The sequence below is a fragment of the Neolamprologus brichardi genome, chromosome 7, assembly GCF_056152115.1.
Source record: "Neolamprologus brichardi isolate AB-2024 chromosome 7, ASM5615211v1, whole genome shotgun sequence".
In the NCBI taxonomy this organism is placed as follows: domain Eukaryota; kingdom Metazoa; phylum Chordata; class Actinopteri; order Cichliformes; family Cichlidae; genus Neolamprologus; species Neolamprologus brichardi.
The window spans coordinates 45,185,183-45,213,062 of NC_142110.1; the positions used below are offsets into that span (position 1 = coordinate 45,185,183).

General features: G+C 40.4%; 2 protein-coding genes across 2 annotated transcripts; one reads left to right on the plus strand and one right to left on the minus strand.

Annotated features, from left to right (window-relative positions):
• Positions 1–839: 839 nt before the first annotated feature.
• Positions 840–27,545, minus strand: dgcr2 (DiGeorge syndrome critical region gene 2). Its single transcript, XM_006788856.3, has 11 exons — positions 27,335–27,545; positions 20,376–20,408; positions 18,266–18,388; positions 5,233–5,310; positions 4,940–5,144; positions 4,607–4,683; positions 4,330–4,512; positions 4,034–4,237; positions 3,469–3,621; positions 2,564–2,800; positions 840–2,462 (listed from the first exon to the last, which is right to left on the minus strand). Exons 1-11 carry the CDS (start codon positions 27,414–27,416, stop codon positions 2,230–2,232), a joined length of 1,608 nt encoding a protein of 535 aa, XP_006788919.1. The 5' UTR covers positions 27,417–27,545; the 3' UTR covers positions 840–2,229.
• Positions 6,154–13,582, plus strand: LOC148102175 (uncharacterized). Its single transcript, XM_087844472.1, has 6 exons — positions 6,154–6,208; positions 6,700–6,738; positions 9,538–10,575; positions 10,670–10,825; positions 12,179–12,268; positions 12,890–13,582. The coding sequence occupies exons 3-6, from the start codon at positions 9,553–9,555 to the stop codon at positions 13,205–13,207; spliced, it is 1,587 nt and encodes a 528-aa protein (XP_087700598.1). The 5' UTR covers positions 6,154–6,208; positions 6,700–6,738; positions 9,538–9,552; the 3' UTR covers positions 13,208–13,582.
• Positions 27,546–27,880: the final 335 nt, after the last annotated feature.

The following is a 27,880-nucleotide window of genomic DNA, read 5'->3' on the forward strand; positions in this document are numbered from 1 at the left end:
TTAAATTATGAGAATCTTTTGATTGCCGTGTATCGGACACTGGTGCGAGGAGGCGGGGGGATTTCCCTGCATCCCACCTTAATCTAATTTGACATTTGGTGACCGCAGGCGAAGGAATTTCCTCCTCAAAGCCTCTCAGACCAGCTAAATGTCACGATGTAGCGAGGTTCAACGTAAAGTTCAGCATGTGTTCAGAGCCACTGACGCACAAGCTCGTCCTTCATGGTGCAATTTATTTGGCATTTGATTAGATGTACATCTACCTCAGAAAAAAACACAAGCTCCCCTGCAAATTAAGCATTTCTTTTTTAAATGGTAAAGGCTATGAAATAAACAACAATGAAATGTAGCATCTGCTGTATTGTACATAAAACATTTCAAACCCCGCCCCCCCTCCAAATCCAAAAAACAAGCTCTCACGCCACCATCAACACCACCTTCTAGCACAGAAACTACAGTGTAAATGCAGCCGGATGGGTTGTGGTGGGCACGTTTTGGATGCATACGGGGACATCAAACTATATGCAGGAGTCTTTTGAGCCTACTGTACAGGACACACGGTTGAGCATAAAACATTTTTGTCCAAATCAAAAAGAACAAAAACTAAAACTAAAAATCTCTCAGCATGCCAAAAGATTAAAAACATGCACCACAGGTCGAAAACGCAAAAAAAGAAAAAGAAACTTGATTTAAAATAAGAAAAAAAAACATAATAAGAAAAATCAAACTGAATACATCATTTCCTAAACACACATGAACACTTTTCCACAATTTCTGTGAACATGATTTTGTTTCTTGGATAATCCACTGTGGATTGTCAAAGTAAAGAAAAAAAAAAAAAAAAGGGGGGGGGGGGGGGGGTAGTTTAAACAAAAAAAAATAAAATAAAAACAAGCAAAAAAAACCCCCAAAAAACCAACTTCTTTTTACATACAATACATTCAAACATAAGTTATACAGATGTGCACAGTCTGACATGTTTAAGCCGTTTTTCCCTCCTCGAGGCAGATCATGAGCGGCTTGGATGCTGGTGGTTGTGGGTCAGCTCTGATCTGCAGACGATTACTCCTCTGATGATTGACACCGTAATTCTCCCCAAGTATACAGACCCTCATCACTGACACATTAAAAAAAAAAAAAAAAAATCCCGCCGCTGCAGTTGCTGACATCCCATCACTAACGGAAAACAAACCTCAGTAACGGAGTTGCAACTGCACGAAGAATAGCACAGAAACGCGCCTGAGCCAACCGAGGGAGGAATTAAATCACTAAGAAAATGCAGAATTATCCTGGAAAAAGTTGGTGATGAAACAGAAGCAACTCTGGGACCATCTGGATGATTATACGACTTAATGATTGGAGCATTTATCTCATAAATGATTTTTTTTTTTTTTTGGTTTTTCAAATTTGATCTTCACATATACACTCATAAAGCCTTTGTCGCTTTGTTGATGGCCAGGGAAAGAAAATCAGCCTATATCTATCCCACAATTAAACAATCAAGGTAACGACCTGCAGCCATAAATTATTATCAAAAAAAGAAAAAGAAAAAGAAAAAAAAGAGCACAACATCCTTTGACACTACCACGCCACATGTCAGCTTCGCCCGATAAAAACCCCACAGCAGGAAATTTAGCCGTATCTCGCGAGGTTGAACCTCTCAACTACAAAACATGTTTTTCTGCAAACTTGCTCTAAAAACCAGGAAGACAGCTTCGTGTGTCAGACTAATAAACGCCAGGGGACAGTTTCTGTACGCGCTGCGACAGACTGTGGGGTGGATGAGAAAGTTATCGTAGCCTGAACACTGATTGATACGTATGTGTTTGAAAGTATGCCGCAAACACAAACAAAAGTTGGCTCTTCTGTCCGTATGCGGTTATTTTTCCTCGTGCTGTTACAAATCTGACCAAAGGGTGTATTTACACTAGGGGCTTTGTTTTTTTATGACCAACAGGCCCGTTTTGAGATGTTTGAAAAGCTTTTCTCAGTCTGGGCTAAAAGCAGAAGTGTGGCCTTCTCGGCCTGGATGTAGAGTTTTTGTCTCTTTGCTCCTTCAGATGTCATTGTCTTTAAAAAAACCCAAAACAAAACAAAACAAAAACACTCTGATGAGTCTGTACAAACTGTAACTGTCCTCTCTGCAGTCAGCATTTTGTGCTCCTGGTGCGGAAAACATCTACGACCCTCCTCCAACTGTGGGTAATGTGCAGGTGTCTGCCCACAGTCTTATACCACGGTGCTGAGGGAGGAGGCGCAGTCTGCAGGCATGGAGGCGGGGGCGTGGCCATCTGTCGGTGTGTCGGGCCCCACCAGGAGGGTGCTGCTGTCTATGGAGTCCTCCCTCTCCTGACAGGACGGCGCGGAGTCTGGCACCGGGCCTGTCGCGTTGGGAATATTGGCCTGGAGCCCGTCACCCATGGCGTTCATCTGGCTCGGCACGATGGAAACCCCACCATGCCCTGAAGATACAGACGCAGACAGAGAAGTGGGAAACGAGAGCGTTTATCACTCCGCACATGAAGATGTTTGTAAAGAACAAGAGAAAAGGACGTGCGCCTACCGAGGTCCACGTAGAGGAGGCTGTCTGGGTTTATGGAGGCTTCGTATGGAGGAGGGGGGTCGTCAGGATGCTGGATGTCGGGGTATTTGTAGGCTGCATAAGGCGGAGGAGGCTCTTGGAAATGAAAAGCGCCTCCCTCCCCATCATCGGACAGATGCAGGGGAGTGAGGCCAGTGCCGAAGGCGTCCGGGCCGTAGTCAAAGCCTGGGACTCGTCTTCCAAGGTTAAAGTGGTGCACTGAGATTAAAGCAGAGTTTAAAGTTTAAGGTGCATTTAAAGTGAGCTTTTTGGATTATTCAGACCATCTAATAATAATAATAATAATAATAATAATAATAATGGATTGCATTATCATCTCTGTCTTATTGCTGTTTTATCGCACTTAAGATGCTTTGAAGATGGCAACTGACCGAGAGTGGTCGCAGATCTGGTTTCCGTTTCCAAAGCAACCACTTCAAAAACAACAAGATTGTAAGTTGTCACAAAAACTTTGTGCTGCCATCTCCAACAACCAATTTCCCCAATGTGACTGCAGCAACAGCCGAGACTGTTGTTACCCTCATTTGTATGAAGTTGCAGAAAAATATAAATAAATGTAAAATATAAATAAAAAACAAACAAATACATTTTAGATGTATAAAGCATAAAACTAGAGGGAAAATTAAATGAATTAATAAAAATAAGTAGCTTAAAACATAAATATGAATATTTAGAATTAATTTCAACATTTATTTTATTTATTTATTTACTGTTGTTTGTGGCCATTTTTGCCATCCTTATGAGTTTTCATTTTTAGAAAGGAAGATTTTTATCTCAGCATTTTAAATCGTTCCTCATACAGACAAAGATTAAAAAGTGACCACAGGTGTAAACTTTGGATCTTAGTGCTGCAACACTTTACTCACAGTTTCCTCCAATCAGCGTTTCGATGCGTTCACGCCTTCTCTGACGGAGTCTGTGTACCATGAAGAGCAGCAGAGAGAGGATAAGGAAGGACGAGATGCAGCTGACGATCAGCCTCATCCCGCTGGCCATCGAGTCAAACAGACTATTCCCATCTGACGGAGAAGACGGGAAAAATCTAGTCAAATCAGGATATGTCCTTGCAAACGTACTTAGTTAAAAACTTTCTTTTGCTGAGCTTTGAAGGAAATTCTGCACCGTTTATGTGTGAATGTGACACAATTTGCACATTAAACAACACAAACAACACATCTTTTTCTTGCAGCACTATTTAGAAGAGAAGCAGGAGCTAATTGTTTATATAAATGAGGCAATTTGAATCCTCCTGACTCATGTAACTTAATATACTGAATATCAAACAGTGTAAAAATGTGTAGGTGACGAATCGTAATGCAGAATAACATCTTATAGGACTACGAGCACTGGAAGGCTTCTAATCACTGATGATCATTACACACTGGTGGTGGTTTGTAACCAGTGAGATGTGTTTGGATGCGGTGGTAGTACCTGGATCGAGGCAGGTGAACTTGCAGCACTCTTTGGGATCCTTGCGGAAGTGCTGGCAGCCTTGTGGCCGCTCACACAGCGCGGCGACGCACATCTCAGGCTCGCCGTCATGACACGTGCAGCTGAGACACGGGTCGTCTCCCTTGGGGGTGAAGTAGTAGCCCTCGTTTACGACATTGTCTTTTATATCCACGCACGTTTGCCCTGTGGCACAGAGAATATCAAAATAAACACATGGCCCCAGCGGAGCAAATAACTGACACATTTTTGATAACAAACAGAAAATTAACCCATACTCCTCTTGCACAGAAATGGAAACTTCTTGTAGCAGTTCTCAGCGTGCCAGCTGTGCAGGCCTCGCTCGTTCATGCTTTTGTACTGAAAGCGCTGCAGCTGCGCACAGAAGACATTGTCTTGGGTGGCGGAGGCCTCCCCCAAGTCTTTCAGACCCTCAGGAGGCAAAAACACCTGCATAGAGCCTGAACACAAACAATTAACACATTAAAGCATTAAAATAAATTACAGAAGACAAACAGCACATGTAGGTATTTCATAAAGCTGAATCTTTTATACCTTTGTATGCTACTTCCCAGCGGCCATCCAAGGAGTGGCTCTGATTGGTGATCACATACTGGTAACCCACCCAAAATCTGAAACAAACAACACCACTTACACCATGTCTAGTGATTATGCATTAGCTACTACCAGCCACTAGATGGCCTGCAACCAGCTACAGAGCAGTATAACATCTAAAACAACAAGCACACACACTTCACTGCAATATCTTCCTTATTAAAAAAACAAAAACAAACCAGAATTAATGCGGAAGTTTAACGACTGAAATGAGATCTCTGTTCAGGAACTGAAACCTGACAGCTTATTTCTGTGGCAATAAAGAAAACTTACTTGCACTGATCTCTGCACACTTTATCGTCAAAGTCCACCTCGATCTTCAGTATGAACTGCAGCTCCTCGTTGGTCACAAACGTGGCCAACGAGCCGTTGACTTTCTGACACGTATCCACGGCCTGCCAGTAGTTCTCGTTCTTCAGGTACACTTTGTAGCAGCTCGCTGTTTTCTCGTAGTGATGCCACCCGCTGGGGCATTTCTCTGCAGACAGAGAAGACAAGAGTGAGCACATGATCGCCATGCAGATTCGATTCAAATAAACCTGCTGAGAGCAAAGTGAGACGCTTACTGTTGAAGCGCACCGGCTGAGCCACACCGATGACGTCTTCCACCTGGTCGTACCCGCTGCCATAACGAAACCTCTCCTCTTTTATAACAGCACAAATGAAGACAAAAAGGTTAAAAAAGTGGACTTGTTTGTATGTTCTGCCATAATAAATGTAACTGAGAACAACAGATGGTGTTTTCAGTGTGTAGGATAATTGTTAACAGCCCGCGATAATATTTAGAAGTCAAAACCACCACACATCAGTGAAATTAAAATATATACTGAGGCTGATTCTAATCTGAGGAATATGAAAGCAGAAGCAATGCTTTGCTGACTGTGCAGATAGCATCCTCTACTGTGTTTTATCAGGAGTTCACAGAGACTAAAGTCTAGACTGAGGGAAGCACCCCAGTACTGTCTATGTGCAACACAATATAATATACACTTTTTAATGACAAAGTTGTTAATGTGATGGATCTCTTGCTACTCTTTGACTAGCTAGTAAGAAAATAAAGTACGTAGGTATGTTACAAACTATAAAGAAAGCACACTGTCTCAATTGTGGCATCTTTACTACTTTTTCTTAGTATAAACTACACTGAAAAAAATGTTTTTTTGGCCCTGTAATTATTATTTCAATTAGCTATATAAATTTTACAAAAAAATACAAATTCAGTGCTATTACTTTAAAATAGCAGTTTTTCTTGTAGTGCATTACTTGAGGATTGTTTGTAATTATGTGTCCTCAGTTTTGTATGTAAATTGAATCATTCAATCCAAGTAATATTCACTAAACCAATTCATTGGCTTAATTAGTTGATATTTCCAAGTAAAATGTAATGGAGTGACATCAGTGAATATGGCCACCTTCTCTGCATTCGGAGCATGACGTCAAAGCCCCTCCCCACATTTGAGCGGTCTTTCTTCAGACATACCATGGTCCACATTTCGGCGGTTGGTAGACTTGACGGAAACGGGAAGAAGTGGAACCATGAATGTAAGTTTTAAGCGGGCAAACTTTGTACGTTCCTGTTGTCTCACCTACTTAAGTCAGTTTCTCCGCACTGAAAGCAGCTGCGCTAGCAAATAGTGTATTTTCCTGCTAGACTTGCTAACTAACTTTCCTGGCAGGAGGTATGTCCAGAATTTCCCACAGCACTTTACAGCTTAGATGGCCACCTAAACAACACACGCCTGCTGCCTTAACTAACGTCTTTGTGAATAAAACGACCACGGTCCAGTTTAAAATAATTGCTGCACCGCTGCTACGAGGTGTATTTTGAAAAACAAAAAACAAAAACGATGTACGCACTCAATTTCACTCAAGTCTTCATGTTGACCTGTTTTAAATTTGACACCGAGCTGACATATGTTTAAAAAAAAAAAAAAAAATCAGTGTGCATCCTTGAGTTAGTAGAAATTAGTTGAAAAGCATATAGATAACCTTTTTTCTTTTCTTTTCTTTTCTTTTTTTTCTTTTTTTTACAGAACATAGGACCTTCTGACTGCTAATTTGAACTCCACAAGGTAAGATCAAATTAGTAACGATTAGGTTTAACTTGTCACATAATTTCTTTGTGTGGCAGTTTGGTTTAATTTTGAGATGGTCAATTTGTCTGTTTAAGGTGCCACAACATGAGATGGATGTGTAAGATATGTAGCTTTGAGTCAGAGAAGAGGTTGGGATTGTTAAAACACTACAGACTAAAGCATGGAAATGGTGGTCGCAGCCAGTCAGTCCCTTGTCTTCACACTGATTGCCCTTGCTCGTTTAAAACATTTAATGCCCTTAAGACCCATTTGTCTCGACACCATGTGAAGATGGTCACACAAAGTGGACCTCTTTCATTTACTTGTCTACTTTGCTGCTCTGTTTTTTTTAATTCAGAGAAGCAGTATTTTGAGCATCTTAACAACCACTTAAGGAAGTTTGAAGTAGTTGCATGTGTCTTCAAAAACTGCAACTTCAGTACAAATATTTATTCCACCTTTGCTACACATAGACACAGAAAACACCAGTCACACACCCTTGAGGATTTTAAAACTGAAGTATTAAAAAGCAAACCTAATGAACCCATGTTTGCTCAGGATGAGACCTGTGTGGAAGAGAGCTTAGAACTTTGGGATGGGGAAACACAGGAGTTGTCTCAAGATATAGAAGAGAAATTTGGCCATCTATTTTTAAAGTTAGAAAGCATGTTCAATGTCCCAAACAAATGCATTGATGAAATAGTAGATGAGCTTCAGTTTATATCCACCTCTGCATCTGGTCCACTTTTAAGAGATGTGGTGGTGTCCACCTTGAAAAGCCATAATTGTGATCTGGATCCAGCCATTATCTCAGATTTAGTGAAAAATCTTTGTGAGACACACCCTATAAGTACTGCCTTGGGGACAGGTGGCCCTTTCACAACTTATTACAAGAGAAGAGAATTTATGAAGAAGCATTTTTCAGTTGTTGAACCAGAAGAACACATACTTGATAAAAAAAGGGGCAAAACCTTCCAGTATGTCCCAATATTGCCCTCCTTGGTGCAGGTCCTAAGTAAGTCTTTTCAAGAAAACACATTTGAAGGTGAAAAAAAAACTGAAAATGACTTTAAGTACCAGACATTTCGTGATGGATCTCACTATCAAAACAACAAGTTTTTCTCTGTAGAGGAGAACAGAGTGAGTCTCATCCTGTACGTTGATGACTTTGAGGTATGTAATCCTCTTGGGACATCTCGAAAAAAGCACAAAGTCACAGCTGTCTATTGGGTGTTGGGAAACATTCCGGTGCAGTTACGTTCCACATTGACATCAATCTACCTTGCAATTCTGTGTAAGGCTGAAGACACCAAGCAGTTTGGATTCCAGCGAGTTTTAGAGCCACTGTTAACAGATATCCAAAGCTTGGAGAAAGATGGTCTTTTTGTTCCAGCGTTAGGGAAAGCCATCAAAGGGACTGTGGTCAGTGTGGTGGCAGATAATTTGGGGGCGCACTCTGTGGCAGGATTTGTCGAAAGCTTTGCAGGGTCATACATCTGCCGGTTTTGTGTTGGGGAGCGATCCAAGTTTCAGTCCAATGAAGTGAGATCTGGGTCTTTTCATCAAAGAACCAAAGATCAACATACACTGCATGTACAGACAGCTGTGTCTAGTCCAGATCACCCTCATTGTTATGGTGTAAAAAAACAGTGTGCATTGTCAGAAAAACTTGAGCATTTTCATGTTACATCTGGTTACCCTCCAGATGTTTTACATGATCTGCTGGAGGGCATTGTTCCAGTGGAACTGGCTTTGGCATTTGATAACTTGATCAAGAAAAAATATTTTTCTCTCATGGAACTGAATGATGCCATTTCCAATTTCCCATACAAGTGGAGTGATAAAACAAATCGCCCTCATCTCATTCCTGCTAACTTTTCGACTCGAAAATCAGTAGGGGGCAACGCACATGAAAATTGGTGCTTATTACGTCTTTTGCCTCTGATTATAGGTTTAAAAGTACCCCAACAAGAGCCTGTATGGCAGATGCTGATGACACTGAAAGACATTGTGGACCTTGTCATGTCTCGAGCCCATACTGAAGAAAGCATTTGCTATCTTGACAGCATCATTTCAGAACACCGAAGCAGATTCCTTGATGTTTTCCCCCAACATAAGCTCATTCCCAAGCACCATTTCCTTGAGCACTATCCTCAGCTCATTCGGGAATTTGGCCCCCTGGCTGCCCTCTGGACAATGAGATTCGAGGCCAAACACAGCTTTTTCAAGAAGGTGGTCAGACACACTGGTTGTTTCAGGAATATTTTGCTGTCCCTTGCAAATAAGCACCAGCTCATGGTTGCATATCATCAATCACATTCTGTCAAACCATCACTTGCAGTCACAAAAACAACAGAGGTCTCTTTAGATGTGCTTAAGGATGATCTAAAAGACCTGGTGAAATGCAAATTCCCTGCTGTTACAGCTGTGCATGTTGCCAATAATGTGTGCAGTTTAGGCACCAACTATGCAGTGGGAATGTTGTTGTGTTGTGGTTCCACTGCAGGACTGCCTGACTTTTCTGAAGTGTTACAGATAATGGTGATTTGTAACAAACTGACTTTTTTCGTGAGACAACAAAATACATGGTACAATGAACACCTGAGGAGTTATGAGCTGGAGAACACAGGGAGTGTGCAGTTACTTGAGCAAAGAGAGCTTAAAGATTTTTATCCTTTGGCTTCATACACCCTTGCAGGAAGACGCCTGACAACTTTAAAGCACCACATTTGCCTATCCTTTTGAAATGTGAGGAGTGAATAAATGTCTGTGTATTTCTCTTCTCTGTTGTTGCAGCTTCTTCCTGTTGATATGGCACCCTCAGCGAAACTGCGGATAATTTTTGGGGAGGATGATGTCCACAAACTACTTTTACCTGCAGGCATCCCAAGCACACTTCAGGACCTCAATGATGTTCTTCGAGAGACATTTGATATTACAGGACCATTCACTGTTATGTACCAGGACATGGATTTCGACGGTCAGTTCTTCACTTTGACCTCGATTGAGGAAGTACAAGATAAAGCTAACCTCAAAGTAGTAAAAACTGAACCAGTAATCTTGAGTCTCACTACTGTGGACATGTCAGAAGTCGAATCTCCAGTTCCACTATCTACAGAAGCAAGCTCCTCCTCATCTGTATGCGACACAATCCTGTTGTCCTCCCCAGATGAGAGTGGACCATCCTACAGGTCTAAGCCATGGCCATTTAAGTTTGAAATACCAGACTTCTCTTATGATATAGACCGTGCACTGGAAGCAGGAAAGCAAGCTTATGAAAATGATGGCACACTTTTGAACAACCCAAGCGTAACTAGTAGCATTCTTGAGAAGCTTGCAGAGACTATATTTGGCTTCACAGCATATCCAACTGGTGTCCAGATTTTAGCTGTTGCTGAAGCCTTGGTAGCAAAATACCCATGCCTCAAAGAGCCAGGGTCTTTTAATGGCCTATATGGTTGGCAACAGAGGATAAAGTATAAAATGGGCAACTACAGGGCAAAGTTAAGAGGTCGCCAATTAGCCATTCCAGAGCTCGAGGTGAACACACTGAAGAGACGATGCTCCAGTGAAGAGGGTTCACTTAAAGGCTTTAGAAGGGCAAAAAAAGCTGAAGTCAACTATCTGCCACCACTGCCATTCGGTGAGACTGAGGAAACCTTAGAGATGGAGAGACTAGATTTGCTGAAGGAAATGAAGAAGAAGCACAATGAGAGGGCAATTAATGAGAAAATGGAGAAGTCTTTCGCTATGAGAAGAAAAGAGGTTGTCAAGGATTGCCCCGCAATCCAAGACCTCTTAGAGAGGTGGCCTTCTCTGTTCTGTGAAAATCAGGTAAATCCAGTTCTTGTTCATGCAGCAACTAAGTGTATGTGAGATCTCATGAGTCATCTTTGACATCATTTTGTGTTTTTATCTCTCATTTCAGATCAAAGAGGAGTTTAAGCGAATAACCACAATTCATCTGGAGCGAACGTTTTTGTCCAGATTGGACGGGTACACCACCAAACTCCTGGAGATATTTCGAAGGAAGGGTGGGACTGCAGGGACCAAAATAAAAACAATGTTGGACTCACTGAATAAGGTAAAATTTTAAATTATTTTAATTACATAATCTAATGGAAAAGATGAGGTCATACACACTGAGAATGTATCACTCTTATTTAAAGGACAAGTTTGTTATTTTACACTTAAAGCTTTGTTTTCAGATTGTTTATGATGAAATCGAACGATTTTGATTGAAATTTGGACACATGCTGCTGGCCCGAGCTTTTTTGGTTTCTGTGGTAGCACACCCCCACCTCCACAATGTCTTCATACAAAGACGTGAAACTCACTGAGTGGTCAGGGGTGTTCACTGATATGTTCACACACATCGCTGCAAAAATGCTTTCCAACAGGTGTTTTACCATTTGTTGTAAAACTGTGGACCTATTTTTTCAAACGCCTCACACCTGTACATTCTTCCGTACAGAGCTTGAATAATAGAATAGAATAGCGGCGGACTAATACCGTACATCACAGCACATCTAATACAAGTCAATGGAGTTGGACAAAAACTACAATAAAAACCAGTTGGGAAGTATCTTTTGCAGCGATTTTTGTGTGAACATATCAGTGAACACTCCTGACCACTCGGTGAGTTTCACGTCTTGGTAAACGACAGTTTTATGCGTTTTAGGAAGGATTGTTCCAGTGCACCTATGAAGCCATTGTGGAGGTGGGGGTGTGCTACCACAGAAACCAAAAAAGCTCGGGCCAGCAGCATGTGTCCAAATTTCAATCAAAATCGTTCGATTTCATCATAAACTGAAAACAGGGCTTTAAGTGTAAAATACTGAACTTGTCCTTTAATCTGATCAGTGTCTGTGTTGGCTGAAACTGTTCTCCTGATCCTGACACTGTGGCCACAATTAACAATTTATGCACATGATTGTCTCTACAAGTGTATACATACCTGTCATCTCTCCCTTAATATGCGCTCAAAAGCAGAGAAATTTACAGAATTTTCAAAGTGACCCTCTGAGTGCAGCGAGATCCCTTCCTGCTGCCCATAGACTCCAATACAATTATTTCCCAAAATATTACTCTTGTTTGTGGGAATTCCTGTCCTTGACTGGTTAATATTGTGATAGGAGGTACTGATATGTTGCGAAAAATTCATTTGCATGTCCAGTGATGAGGCAGAAAACTTTCCTCACTGGGCAGAGACAGTTTCTGGACCCACAGATTATGACATGCACTGGACTCTTGTCTTAACACACATCGTTGAGAAATTCATGTTAAGTTGCACACTTCACAACGTTAGAATGTAGCTGCAGGCTTACATTCTCCATGGGTAACTTTCTGTTTACATCTGTATGTGCTGTTATGTATGTATGTTACATATGTTATGTTGTGTATTTTCTGCAATAAATTTTCTTTTTGGGTTTAATAGCATCATGTCGATGGCAGAAGGGACATTATCATTCGTTGCTTAGTTGAGTATCTTGGAGAGAGTGGAGAGGAGCTGATCAACGACCATCAGGTATCTGATGATCATAATGACTGTATTAAAATTATTGTCTAACCTTATAATCTGGTCTTCACTTGTGATGATATATTGAAGGTCAAAGATTCTCTACACTCGTGATGTTTTTTAAAAAAGACTCAAGATTAATATTTTTAATCAGGCTTTTAACTAATTTCTTAAATCTTTATGCTCTTACCCTTTATTTTTTAAATCATATTTAATCTTTATCTTATCTGCCTTAAACTTTAACTTGCCTTTTGTCTGATTTTTTTTTCTGACTATTTAACGATCACTTATTAACTTTATTTTATGAGCAAAAGAGTATTTAATTTGATTATACCTTTATAACCTATTTTAATGATTTAATGGTTCTGGTCTACCAACACGCGTGCCGTCCCATGGACAGCTCCAGGCTGGATGGCCCCCAAAAGTGATTTTCTTTGTCTCAGGGTCAGCCTCTGTGAAGCACATTCTGTAACTTTACGTATGAAAAGTGCCATATGAATATTGTTTGATTTGAGTATACTAAATTGAGTAGACCTCTTTTTTTATTTTTACATTTTTTTTCTCTTAACCTTTTCTTTTACTTGGAATCTATTCTAGTTATTTCTAATTGTGGTTTGTTTGTTTTCACAGGACGTCAGCCAAGAAGCATTGAAAGAGGACTGCAGTAATCACATGATGAAGATCATCGTAATCCATCCCAATGTGGCACAGGAAAACCAAGATCCTGTGAACGTGTCGGTCATCATTGAGGGGACAGAAATTCTGGAGGACTGCGGAAGTGTGACAAACGCTTGCCTCCTGCTCATGGGTGTCATCTATGCTGTCAACTTAAGTTACCCACTGAAACTGAAATATACGTTTGAGGTATTTCAGAAGCTGTTTCTTGAGCTTGACATCCTTAGAATGTCACCAAAGGTCCAGTCTCTCCACAAGAAACTTTTAGCGTGAGTGTTCCAGTGTTATTTGTGCTTTTGTCCAGCACAATTAATTTGTTTGCATTTTGTCTGTTTTCTGACAGTGATTTCAAGTGTTGGTCAGTTTTATACAAGTTCTTTCTGTCCTGAACGTTCTGAGAATGTCTGCAAAGGTAGTGATTGCAACTGTTAATGGACAGAGTTGATGTATGTGTTCTGAAAGTTGATTAGAAGAAAGGGGACAGTGCACACTGAGTTTTTGAATAGCATGTTGTTGTTTTTTTGTATATGTGTATATGCTCTGTTTTGAAATTTGCGAGCAAGAAGTTCTATGGCCATGTTTTTTGTGGTTATAATGTTATGTAGATATTTTAAATATATCTATGCCATTTCAACTGTGAAATAAAAGTGTCCCTTAAGCTGCAAATATTTGTTTTGGAAAATATTGATTTATTATTTAATAGAATAATAAGAATATTTATTCAATTCGATTAATATTAACTAGTACATTCATAATAAATATTACTTAATAATTACATAGAATATAACAAAGAAAAGATGAGTAAGAAACACAAAGAAATATCAGCAATGTTCACTTGGGTTTTGTAATTGGATGCAATGGTATTCTGAGTAAAAGTTACAATCTATACATGAGTATTGCCAGTGCAATTTACTTGTGTATTTCACATTAGAAATAGATGGTTCTAGTAAGTAAATATTACTTAGAAATAGCCCGAGTAAAGATTACAAGCACTTTCTGTGTGGAAAAAGTTGCCTAGCTTTTTTTAAGTAAATGTCACTCCAATTTTTTTTCAGTGTAGAAGAAAAAGATCAGATTTAAAAACGGGAAATATGCTTGGAGATTTTAGAGCACATATGATATATCAGCAGATAATAGGTGTTTACCAATATTGGCATTTATAACAGCTAATAAATGAGCATTTAAAATGTGAAAAGACAAGAGAAACAGCCTTCAACTGCTTTTTTGTGTTGATGCTGCATAATCTGTCCACCAGAGGGCCCTCTGCAACTTCCCTATTAGCAAAACACCTCTGGCACAACAACCAGAGGTGTGTTGCTTTTTGTGATGGTGGCTATATTGGACAACGGATGCTGGATTTGGAGCAGGCAGGAAGGAAGAGAGGACGACCTCAGAGGAGGTTCATGGATGTGGTGATGTAGAAAAGAGGACAGGCTGGTGTGAGACAATGGCGACCCCTGAAGGGAGTAATGGGTAGCAGATAAAAAAAAGACTATTTCTCTGTTACATGACTCAATGAGATTTTGTTTTTGACTGATGCTTCAAAAAGGAAGGAACTGCAGGCTATAAAAACAGCAAATACTGAAGAACTTAACTGAAAAAACACCACCAAATTTGAGGAGCATACACTTTGTTTACATTTATAACAGCATTTATTTTGATTTTGCACTGAGATTCATGACAACTAGAGATGGCACGATACCACATTTTTTATGTCCGATACCGATACCATAAATTTGGATATCTGACGATACCGATATGAATCCGATATAGTGTAATTTTTAATCAATAAAACTTCTTTTTTATCTTGCTGCATTTCAAGTTTATACTCAAGTTTAAAAACAAAACAAAACACTAAAGCTATTCTGTTATACCTGTATGCAAAAAATACACTGCACCCAAAATATTTCATAGTTCAGCAACACTGATCAATCTAATAAACTTAAACCTGCTCAATCCTTCCAATTCTGGTGTTTTAAAGAGTATTTAGTAGAAATATTAAACAACCTAACTAACAGGGTTGCCAACTACCAGCAGAAAAAAATAGGGAAAAGCTAGACATTTTAAATGAGAATAAGAAAGTAAAGTATGTCTTTATGCCCCCCTTTTCCCTGTTCATGCCCTATCGGCCCCCCTGCATAACTTTGCTAGATCCGCCCCTGCACAGTTACCAGCCGTCAGCTACGTAGAAAAGGATCCTGGTGTAGAAAGTAATATTAAATAAATTCTAACAACAGCTTATCAAGCTTAAACGTGCTGCTGTTGTTTAGCCGCTGGTTTCCTCTTTCTGGTGAGAAGTGGGCCAAAAACTAACAAGAGAGACGGACTCCCGACAGAAAAGCTGATCAGCTGATCATTGATCAGTTTTATGATTGAAGTAGCAACAGGAGAGAATGAGAGGCAGTCGTTCCATAGATCGGTTGTTAAGCTTAACGTGGGAATGCTTTACAAACATTCACAGATGAACTTACACACTTGCTTTACTTCTCTCTGGGTTAACTTTCTCGGAGATGAAATGCCGGTTTGGTAGCGAGGCTCCAAATGCTCGACCAGACCGCCGAGAGGTCTCGCACGCCACAGCCGCTCTATCACGTGACGCATACTGCTCTGATGTGCTAAGGTTATGAGCTGAGTTACGCCATGTCGCAAGTTTTGTGAGGTGCTTTCGTGACATTTAATGGATCGGATTACATTTTTTATTTCTCTCCGACATCCGATCCAGTAATTTAGGTCAGTATCAGACCGATACTGATACATAATATCGGATCGGTCCATCTCTAATGACAACAATCTGTAGCCACAATTTTCACTGCATACAGTGACTGGCCTTCAGCTGGGTATTTTCCACTTTTCAGTTTCTCAACTGTAAAGTTGAGACGTTTCTTCTTGCATCGGCCACTCTGCTGTTATTATAAGATTGAAGGATTGCTTCACCTTTTAGTGTTATTAAAAAAGTCAAATGCCCCAACAAGAACAAAGACTCTCCAGCAAGCCGCTGATTGACGTGACAATAAGCCCTTGCTGTGACTTGAGTAAGGCTTGCATTTCTCAGTAAGCTCACACTTAAAAAAACAAAAGGTCAGCAGTCGTCCCTCTAAACATGCAGACTATCAGATATATGAACTTGTCCAGTTTTACTGCTGAATAAACAGAAAGAAAAAGAAGCAGAAGGAAATTACTTCTCAACTTCTTAAGCTGTTCTGTTAAAAATGTGGTTTTACTGCAGAATGAATAGACTTCAGTGTGAACCCTTAATCGTTTAACAGCAGTGCCGGCATGGAGTGTTAACTCGGAGCGTGCACGGCTGCTGTATGGAGGTCACATGCTGCACTCAATCCTTTCACTAACTCCTGTTATGCTGTCAGAGATCTCGGGATAAGGTCTTTCTAGATTTAAGCGGAGAACAATAGGATTTTGGTCAAAGGCTTAGTGACATCTATGCAGTGTGGGACAGATGAACCAGCAGTAAACAAAAACAGAGACACATGTGCAGCCACTCAGCCTTTAACCCTTCTTTCCCCTGCCATCTGACGCTGTCAATAGAGCGGACTCACTGTGAGGGACTATGAGGACTACAAAACCACATCTGAGCTGCTGAGCAAAAGCAAATTAGTGAGACAGGACTGTTTATGTGGGTGGTTATTGTATTAAATGCAACTATGCCATGCTGCAGTTCAGACAGGGACGCAAGGGCCAAGATTTACTATTTTTACGTTTGGTAGGAAAAACCTCTGTGATAAAAACAAAGCTATTGTCAGTATCTGTTGAAGAGGTGCACTGACAGGAGTGGACACAGGTATTTAATTGTCATAAAACCTGATCTACTAATGCTAAAGGCAGGTGATTTTACTGCCAACTGTGCTGAATTTAACTCAGTTATCTGGAATGAGAAGGAGAGATGGCATGTGTTCAAAGTAGAAAAACTTAAGGCTGAGCGCCGCATATTTCTGGCCCTCAATACTACCGATATTCACCCAAGTGACATGTAATTCCTAATTTTCCACTTCCGAACTTGCTGAGTAACATACATACACACTGAACACCAAACGTGTGAATGCTCAGTGTCAAAAATAGCACTGTGAAAAAAAAACCCCACTGACATGTGGCCATGATCAGCTGGCCCTGATTTTTCTGAACAAGAAAAGAAAGAAACAGATATTCTGGCTTCATCCAGTTCAGACCCAGTTAGTATTCCAACGGTCTCCTGTAGTGCAAAAGCATGTTTATGGATGGTGTGTGAATTGCTATGTATCCGTGTTTTTGTGGGATTACGCTTTAGCAGGAAATCTACAACCTAACTATGTCGAAACTCAACGCATTAGCCTTACATGCACCTCCCTAGAAATGGAACCACACATCGGGTTAATGCAGCCCACAACTACTCTGATTGGTCAATTATTCCTGTGTATGTCTGGCTACTTTTTGGTTCAGTTTTTTATCAGTGAGAGCATAAAATCATCGCCTTAATGTAAGGAATAATAATCAATATTAGAACTCACAAATATCAGCAAATTCCTGGAGGGAGATTGTTGAAACTATCAGAATGAACACGAGGGAGTGTACAAAGAAATGGAAAAAGTCCCCTCAAGCCCCCGAAGAACACTGACCACAACAAAGCATTGACATTGCCTGGCATCGCATGGAACACCAGGACACGACCACACTGTAATTAACATGTAATGCACCAGCACAAGACTAAGTGTAAGCTGTGGGCTCCACAAAGCTTCCCTGCACAGGTCTGGCGCACTGGTGACCTGTCCAGGGTGTAGCCAGGTGGGATAGGCAGGTTAACTCCAGCCTCCCTACAACCATGAGCTGGATAACCGGTTTAGATGGAAGGAGATTACCCAGAAAACAAAAACATATTGATTTTCCTTCAGCTGCCTCTCATTGATCTGAGCTGCCATGCCCTTTCAAAGAGAAAGCACATGTCCTGTTCATCCTGTTCTTTTACTCCATCGTATTCCTTAGTACACACTCACTCAATCAACTCTTCTGTATGTAGATGGCACTGCTCATTAATGACATGGAATAGCAGCGTCTTTGTTTACAAACTGAGGCACTGATGGCTGATCACCTGCAGAAAACTTCCATTTACCCTGCATACTAAATCTGTGCATATATTCACCTGAACGTCTCTCAGTTTGGCTTGATTAGATTGCGCTACATCCTCCACACCTGTATTCAGAGCTGCTCAGCTGTGGTCTGATCATCCAAGCGTGAAAAGGTTCTAAAAGGTTCTGGGTGTTGCTAGTCTTTCCAAAAATCAATCATGTTATGGGTGTTAGGTAACAGACTGGGTGTGAAAGGGCTTAAGTGAGCCGTACTCACGGGGACAGTCCATCTCGTCACTCTTGTCCTCACACGCTGTCCAGCCGTCACACTGCCAGGACATCGGGATACACTGCATCTTCCCACTGCGGCAGGCAAACTGCCCGGGGCTGCAGCGCTGCTCTGAAATACACACAAAAAAAGAGGGTTTGTGTGGTTAAACCTGCACATAACCAAGGCCTTTTTCCTAAGAAGAGAAAACCATTTAAACTCAGAGTGCAGCAGTCTGAATGGCGCCGTGTGAGCTTTCAAGGCAGTTAATAAAATAAGATGTCTGAGATGGCGAATGAGTAAACGTACAATTAGAGCTGCTTGATCACGGCAAAAATCATCATCACCATTACTTCGTGAGTATTGACAATGGGATGATTTAACACAACTGCTTACACGCTCAAAACAAAAACAACAACAACGACAACAAAAAACACAACAGGCCAAATGCAAAGGAAAGGGATGCACTTTGTGGCCAAACAAGAGCATTATTGGAAAACACACAACGTTATTATGTTAATAAATGAGTGGAAGACAAAACTGTAACTGAATTAAAATTCAATCAACTGTGCTTCCTGTGATCGTGACTGTCCTACTTATTAAGCAAGGGGTACTCTTAGGACAGTAGCTCTGTCCTAAGAGTAGCTCTGCCACTTTAACAGAATTTGTCTGGTATTTCCTTTGACGTAGTGGTGTCATTTCTGTGTGTGCGCAGCCTAGGAAGTAATAGTGACCCTTAAGCCCCTTGCTTAAGGGGCGGAAAAAGCCCCTTAAGCAAGGGGCGGAAAAAAGGCACAGCCGCTAGCGATCATGTATGTTTGGATTTCTTAAACTTTATCAGAGATGTCGATCAACTGTAAGGAGGAAGATAATCTGCCGAGCCATTTCATCATGTCTGCAAGCCACTGCGTTATGTTTATAGCCTGACATTAATAGAATCTGCTGCTAAGAGTATTTCATGATATTCAGTAACATTAGAGTGCTGAGGATAAAACAGTACTTCTGCAAGCAGTTCAGTGATGACAGCAACTCAAGAAGAAGCCTAAGGCACACAGCAGACAATACTGAACTTTTATGTTCTGTCTGTTTAGCGGCCTATGAAATTAACTGCATCGGGAAAGCTCAGTTTAACAGCTCAGTGGGCAGTGTCAACATTACTGATCATCAGATCAATAACTTCTCACTATTTGCTTGTTTTTAGATTGTTATAGAAAAGGGTAAGTTCAACATACCCAGGATATCGCTTGCCTTTACTTAAGCTGTCATATGAAAGTACATATACTTCTGTTAAGTGTTTCCAGCTGGGCGTCGTGTACCTGGAGTCGAATGTTTTAACCGATGCATGAAACGATACTTTTTTAGACATAAGTGGTAACGGCCGCCGCTTTCTTTGTGAGTATTTATTACACGGCGTGCTGCGGGGAAAAGCCTGTTCTAACGTTTGAGTCTAAGGTTTATTTTTTAGCACCTGATGACTCTTTTTTGCTTCTCATCCGTAAACACTCTGCATGCTCTTTCACGTGATTCAGTTTATTTTGAAAAGTCTCAACAGGATCTTGATCTTTATTCTGAAAGGTTTATGTGGAAAATAAACAAGCGGACACCAATGGTTTTATCATTGTTGTTTCTAACGACAACGCATAAAAACAGGCGCTTGTCCGTCCGTAGTGTGGTTATATTAAATATAAGAGAAAGAGAGAACTTTAAGAAATTAATATAGCCACTACAGTGACCATGAAAATAATGAAAAAATATTGCCGTAAACAGTTTATTTTACGACACCACGAAACAAACAATAGCGTAAAATGAAGCAATAGACGTTTTTATATCGTCATTCGATATATATCGTTATATCGAACAGCCCTAGGACGTGAAGTGAATGAAAATAAAAACTGAAATTTAAGTTCCTTTCCTTAATACAGGGTATTATTTTCAACAATAGATTTAACAGTCCTGCCCATTAGAGATCAGACTGTGCTACATAACTAAAATCTGTTTTAGCCCACCTGGTTTATATTAAAATATAAATTTGACTGCTTTAAAAGGACTTTTAGTTTAATACAGGGTGACTCTTATATTGAAAATCTGCTTGAAAACCCCAAAAACATACTGTGCTTACCTGACAATAATCTTGCCAGAGCTACCCGCGGACCTGAAACAAATAGAAAAAAAAATAATAAAGTGACTAGCCTGTATATCAGTGTGTCGTCTTTCAAAAAAAAAAATGTAAAAATATATTTCATTTAATCCAGTCTGATTTTAAAAAAAAAGTTACATTTTTTTATCCTTTTTATGCTGCTCGTGATTTTTTCTTTATTTCTTACTGTCACCTGTTCTCTCCACCCCCTTGTTTGTGAGGACACAGGTAGTCATGTAAACCTGCAGAGGAGCTGCATCACCCACTTGCCTGACAAATATAGCAACGCTATTTTTTCTTAGAAGAGAGAGAAAGGGAGAAAAAAAAAAGCTTATTTAATTTAAAACCAGACCTCCAGCTTTGAAAATCAACACAGCTGCGACTACAACCTACACTGGACTTCAGTGTTACGTATTATTTATTTGTACTACAGGTGGCGCAAAATAAATAAGCAATTACAAGAAAAAAAATCAGATTTCCCAAATAAAAGCTGTCAGTTGAGTCAGTTTTGATATCAGATTTTCAAAATAAAAGTTATTTCCCAGATGTCTGACTTTATTACCATCATACTTCAACTTTTATAGCCAAACTATTTAGCTACCTTTCTTTTGCAACAAGCATTAAAGCCCAACAACACCACCGGATTTCCAGAAAGCCTAGTTCTGATTGCTGCAACCTTACTGCACAAGGATTTCTTAGAAACTAACAACACTGTGGGAACTTCTCACTGGGCTTTACACCATGATTTAAGCATTAAAAAGTTTTTTCTAGTACTGGACTATACATCCCTATTTTATAGGGAAGCAAGATGTAGAAAAAAAAAAGACACTGTGGCTGGGATGAATTCATTGCAATTTGTTCTTGGAGGCATTACAAAGCTACCAGTTCATCTATATTTTAGTGTAATGCTTGTCCGAGGGTTAAACAGCAGCAGAGTTGTTAGTTTAAGCTTAGGAAAGCTAATGTTAGATCAAAGCAGTGCTACTGAACCTGTAACCCTTAAGGTTAACAAGATCACACAGTCCACGGGTGTTTTAATTGCCATCTCACACAGAACTGTCACCTCTTGGTTAATGCTAAGTGGATTGAGGTGCATTACAGACACATCTCAGTCTCCAGGGAATGAGTGCATCATCAAACCTAAATGTGTGTCAAAATGACAGATAACTTTAAAGACATTAACAATTAAACACATTAGAGGGAGCTAATAATAATAATTCATCCTTGAGTTTATGATAAATAATTGTTGGCAGATGGGTTAAAAAGCTTTGTTTAATCAAACAGGGGCAGAAGGTGACAGCCCTTAGTTGGAAGCAGGCTTGTTTTAGAGTCCGATTTTTTTTAATCTAATGCCCCAGTTTAATCAGTGCATTGAATGAAGCCTCGCTCAGATTCCCTCATATTTGCCCTCTTAAAGTCATGACATTATGACTGCAGGCCATCCTATTTCAAAAGTGAGGGGATTTCCCCTTTAAATGCTTCCACAGGGGGGATTTATACACTTTGGGAGGGATCAGGGTCAGTTTGAGCGTGCTGTGTTGGGGGGATAAGCCGAGTGAGAGACTGGAGGTCCGAATAACCGATTAGTAACGTGCAGGTCACTGGTTTGAGTCCCTGTTCAGGCACTTCCTGTCTCTGTGATTAAGTTTCTGAATATTATCCCTTTTTTTCCAGAGTGTGATCCTAGGTGTCTTAAGTAGATTTAGATGTCTGCACTCTGTCAACTTCACATCTTTTAAGTCTCATAGAAACATGGAAGGAAAGCACATCAGACATTGTCCACATTGGATGTCAATTCATCTTTGGAGCAATTTGGACCAGCCATTCTGGACCGGTGCAATGCTTTTAATTGTTTGGGGTATTTTCCTGCATTATAAATGCTAATTTGAGACCCTAGTTTCTGATATATAGTATTCTCCATGTGCAGGAAGCAAACAAGACTTTTATTAGCAGTTCTGGTTTCTATTTTGAGTCTTACTGACTAGCACAGACTTGGAAAATAGGAATACATTGGCTGAAATGAATCTCAAACACATTAACACTTGGTCCAATGACAATTCAGCTATTTATTGACTTTAAATAAAAATCTCCTTACTCATAGTCAGACTGCAAACAGTGACTGAAACACAAAAAAGGACATCCAGACTTATGTGTGATCTTTTATGTGGATACCCACAGGCTATGGTAGTAGCTCTGAAACTTGTTGGTTGTTATAGGATTTTGGGAAGTGGCGACCCTGAAATTTGATCATGAGGACACCTTGACTTTCCATGCTTTTTATTTACAGAAAGATAAATAAAACACAGCCCAATAAAACCTCTGATAAAACCTCTGATATGCCACAATAAAAGCTGCTTCAAATCAAAATCCCTAATGTTTCAGTGGACACCAGCAATGCAGTTTATTGAAACGTGCAGGCTTTTATTGTGAAACATTTTCCTGTGTATTAAATATATTACAAACGAAATAACCAATTACCTTATAATGTACAGGTTTGCAGACTTGCTAAAGAAACCAAGCCTCTTGCTGTGTGTAGCTGAATAAACACTTTATCAGAAAAGGATGTGAGCTTTTTCCTCTTCCCTTCAAGGCTGCCAGATAATTGTAACAAATCCTCCGACAGGGAACAATATTTTAATTTAAAAATTTTTCCCCATACATTTCCCACTAATGAATATTGCAATAAGACTTGTTGCTAAGGCTAAGAAGCAAACAAAGCCAAATCCAGCTTGTTACTGGCTGACTCTTTATATAGCTACATGTGCTCCCTCAGAACTATAAAATACAAGCATATGTGCTCCATTTGAATAATGGCTGTCTGTGCACATCAGTATTCATGCTTTCAGTGCATATCTGGTATCTGTACTGCTTGAAAACCCACAAATGCTACTGGAATCAGAATAAGATGCCAGCAGCTGCCTGCTTTAGGTTATCAGACATTACAAGCTGAAATCAGGGCTTGTGCATATCCAACCTGTTCATATATCAGAATAACAATGATTAGGTAGTTATTGTTTTGTTACTGCTGCGGGAAAACACAAGGTCGGAAAATCATAGATCTCAGTTTAGTTAAAGGCAACAGGGGCAAAAAAAAAAACAACAACCAAAAAACCCCATCCCTTGCTGACGCTTTTTTCCAGGATTTTATGATCTGTACATGTTGACAAAAGAATCAGCAAACACTGGTTACCCTGAGCGAAGTGAGCCTCTGCATCTCTTATATAACCGACAGGAAAGCACAATAAAGACTATGAGACTGCCCCAGCTCGGTCCTGCTCAAGTGTAACGGCACAGTGAACCGGCTTTGTGCACACACTGCATCATCTGATGATTCATATCAGCACTGAGCTTTGCCGTTAAAAGCACTGTGTGGGTATGGACATTCATTTATTTCTTTTTCATTGCACCTTCTCACATTAACAAGCCATATTTTTATCCGCACCTTGTGCATGAAAGCACTGCTGGCCAGCTTCCTGTGATAATTAACCAAAGTAAAGCGCCTTTCCTGTGCTAACACTGTCAGTTCAGCTGTGAAACACACTTAATATTTAAAATGGTAAACAGAGCTGTGTGACTGGAAGCTACAATGTTATTAGAAAAAGTTAACACTATTTCCAAAGTAAGTAGTGTCAAAGGGGCAATACGGATTATCTCTATAGACCAATTCACCATGTTAGCTATAAGATGCCTTATGAAATCAGTCCTTGAGTCACTTCTATATTATTTTAAATTCCTCTACAAAAGCAGTCCCCAGCAAACCAGGACGAGAAGTGTCAAAGTGAAAAAGTTTTGCTCTACAGCCAGAAATGTGAAAGGGGATGAGGGCTGTCTTACAGCAATCCTGCAGAAGGAAGTAATTCACCCGTATAGACACTATTTACCCCATAAAACAACCAAATGGAAACCATAACTTAGCCTCATGTCTGGACAATGTTGACATCAAATTTCACGAGTTCTCTCAAGCGCCATATTATCTCATTTACTGCTTTTCGCTAGCTGCCAGAATACACGTACGCAGAGTTGTTTTACCCGCATGTCATGTTTCAAACATTTGCCTCAGTGACCTTTCAATAAACTGCATCACTGTATTATTGCGTGGCTGTACTTCAAGTCTACCTGTTAAAATCCTCAAACGATAAATGGCACAGGTTGAAACACCGCCAATTTTTTTGTGAAAAACAGACTACTGAACAGCCGACAGTGCAACACAAATTGGCTGCTCAGAGCCAGACAAGACCCAAAGATTAGCTGACTGCAGCTCAAGTTTAAGCTGATGGTTGTGTCAGTCACACTACACAAAAACAACCAAGCTCTGTTCACTTTTATACGCTGTTGGCTGTGCTTAACCTCTTGACTCTTTTTTTATAGCGCAGACTGAAGTTTTTCACTCTCAGACAGCTCGGTTCACCTCTAGTCTCTGTAACCCACAGGACACATGCTAACCACTGGGCCTGTCATGTGCATTTCTGCTTTATCTTAACCATACATACTGCTTCTAGCGTGTATTGTTATCCATCATGCAAATGCAGGAAACCTGATGATTTGCCTTATTTGCACGTGAAACTCAGCTGGCCAATTGAGATGATCTCGATCACATACATTTGCCCTAAAATGTGTGACACTTCAGTGTTGCCTGCCTCATTGGAAAATGCATAATCTGAACCTTTGAGAGTTTGCTGGAGTCAGCTGTGAAACAAATGTAGAAAGCAGGTATGCCCTTTATAAGTGTTAAAAATGTATGAGGATGATGTGGTTTAGCGGGTTACATCAATACCAAGTTAATGTCTCCACAACAGGAAGTCTTAAGCAATTATTTACATGTACTTTCAGATTTGGAGTTATACTCCCGCAGTCTTGATCTCAAGTCAAATGACCAAGTCATGGTTGAAATAGTGACAAAAAAAGCCAGCCCAAATTATAAAAACACAAGATGATGCATTCACTCCTGAGCATTTAAGAAAATCATGACTGTACTCTTTGGAAACTCCTAATATAAATAAACATTTGCCCAGGGAACAAACCTCCACACGACCGGGCAATAAAAAGCACGCCCTGTTTGGTGTACCAATTGTTTCTCCTTTGGATCAAGGCAGACAATAAAGTGTTTATTCATGAGGCTGAACTGATAGTCTGAACTGAATGTCAGGATCACAAGATCGGGATTAAAGCAAACCACAAGACGCATTTGGCCTTTCCCTGCTCAAATTGACATCTAAACAGCACCTTACAAGCTCTGCATTTGAAACAAAAGTTTACACTTACAGCAGAGACAAATAATAAACATTTTTACCTGTTTGGATTTCTATGACCTTCCAGGTGTATTTTATAATTATTCACTGTCACCAGGGGGCAGCATTTTACCAGTGGATGTGCTCGGGTACTTTCAGACAAGAGCTGCTGTTTAACTGTTGGCATTTCTTTTTAGGTACTGCTGTTTCTTTTGTGCCAGGCTGCAATTATAAAAAGCCTCATTAAAGGTTACACTGACTCACTAAACCATCTTCGGGTGTAAAATGGTATTACACAAAAGTATAGCCCAGCACTAGTTCTTATTAAGTGGGCATCTCTTCAACACAATACACACAAGTCAAAGTGGTTGTTCCTAAACATCAGTTGATAATCTCTTACTTTGGGTGGTTTTTACAGCTATGAAACAATATTGTGTTAAAATGGAGAGTAGTTTTACACACAAAAAAAAATGCATTTCTTTGTTTAGGGATTTGATTGTTTCTTTTTCAAATGTTACAGTGTGTCCTGTGCAGGGGTGCCATGATATTTAAAACATAAATACTGCCATGATGTTAATAATAGACATAAATCAGGGTTCCTTTAGCTCAAAATGAGCTTTTGGCAGTGACTTTTGATATTGATCAGGGCGCATGTAGTTAAGGCAAAAAGCCTGTGTTACCTGATTTAACAAACATTTTCCTTTTATTGTATTTAAACTTAAATCAACTAAACTCAGCTTTAGAAAACTGTTTTGCAACACACAATCCCCGTCTTTTGTGGAATCTAATATATATATAATCATCCAAGAAAGGTGTTTTTCTGGCTACACTCCCTTACCATCACCCTGCACTAATGTGCTGCAGATTTTTAGTGCAAGCAATTTGTCAAAATAAGACAAAACATCCAATAAATGAAGTTAAACTGAATTTTTCTATACAGATGTTTTTTTGACCACTATATTCATATAGTGGCACCACTGGCCCTGAGTATTAGCTTACGAGCTTATGTTGCCACAGAGACATATGACGCATTACCCTTTAATCTCTATTCATCAACTAAGAAGTTTCCTTTAGACAGCTGTATCGTTTTAGTCATCACACCAGTGTGTAGTGCGATGTGCCTGGGCTTGCAGCTCTATGATGTGAGACAGGTTTAGTGATGCAGGAGCATGAATCTCTGACATGCATTTCAAATTGAGGCTTCACGGCGGAAGCGGAGACCAACCCTGGAATGTATGAAGCCTAAATACACCTACATTGTTTACAAAGCTTTGGATTGAGCCAAAATATCGTTTCCACCTTGCGTAAGCATAATTAAGTGAATAAATGATTATGAGCTGTATCAAAGGGTCAAAACTAGACGGTTGACTCGAAGCGACCTTGTTTATTTTGACAACAACACACAGCCTTACTTGATTTTCAGGTGAAATAAATTATAATTTCGTTTAGAGATTTCAAGCTCGTGGGCATTACTTTAAAAGATTAAACATAACAAGAGTGCCAGCAGCAGAAGTAAAGGGGTCCTCCCCAATGTCCAGCAGCAGCAGCAGCAGGAACACGGGTTAAAAAGTACCGGAGTCCCCGGCTTGTGGAGCAGGCCTCACCGGTGAACCTGCCGCCCCCTGCCTCCAGCTCTAATCCGTTTCTCCTACTTTCTAGCGGAGCCCGAGGGGAATACATGCACAAGAAAAACAACTCGGAGAGGCTATTTACCTGCCCGTGGTGGGTCCGTTAAGGTGAGGACGAAGAGAAGAGAGAAGAGGACGAAACTGCTGCTGTCAGCTTTCGGCAACATTTATCCTCCATTCATAGTAACTCCTCTATCCAGAAATGTAAGATATATTCCGAGGATCTGCACCGCCGCCGCCCTTTCCGAAACTACACCGCGAAAAGCTGAACGCAATTTGTGCCCATTTTCACGCAGTCGGAGCGGCAACTGAGGGAAGAAAACAGCGTGTGCACAAGCATAGTCGTACCGCTCAGCGACCAGGGTCGTGCTTCCGAGGGGCTAACGTTAGCTAGCTGAGCCGCTCTGCCGTTAACGTCCCGTCCCGCTGCTCGGTGCCGAGCGACTCTCATCCAAGATGGCCGCGGCCTCCCATCACAACAATCCCAAACATGCAGCGCGCACACACAGGCCATCAGCTGGAGGAGCCAGGGGCGGGGCTTACTGCGCGCGTGCGTGTTTGTGTGTGCTGAGGCGATTCAACTCTAAATATTATCGCTAGTTAAATATTTTCTTTGACTCAAGATAAAACT

Excerpts from the sequence above, each read along its gene's own strand:
- LOC148102175 (XM_087844472.1), top strand. The coding sequence starts at position 9,553 with ATGGCACCCTCAGCGAAACTGCGGATAATTTTTGGGGAGGATGATGTC. Across the intron at positions 10,576-10,669 it reads CTCTGTTCTGTGAAAATCAG|ATCAAAGAGGAGTTTAAGCG; the intron begins GTAAATCCAGTT and ends CTCTCATTTCAG. Across the intron at positions 12,269-12,889 it reads AGCTGATCAACGACCATCAG|GACGTCAGCCAAGAAGCATT; the intron begins GTATCTGATGAT and ends TTGTTTTCACAG.
- dgcr2 (XM_006788856.3), bottom strand. The coding sequence starts at position 27,416 with ATGTTGCCGAAAGCTGACAGCAGCAGTTTCGTCCTCTTCTCTCTTCTC. Across the intron at positions 4,238-4,329 it reads TCCATTTCTGTGCAAGAGGA|GGCAAACGTGCGTGGATATA; the intron begins GTATGGGTTAAT and ends TCTGTGCCACAG. Across the intron at positions 3,622-4,033 it reads GTTCACCTGCCTCGATCCAG|ATGGGAATAGTCTGTTTGAC; the intron begins GTACTACCACCG and ends CTTCTCCGTCAG.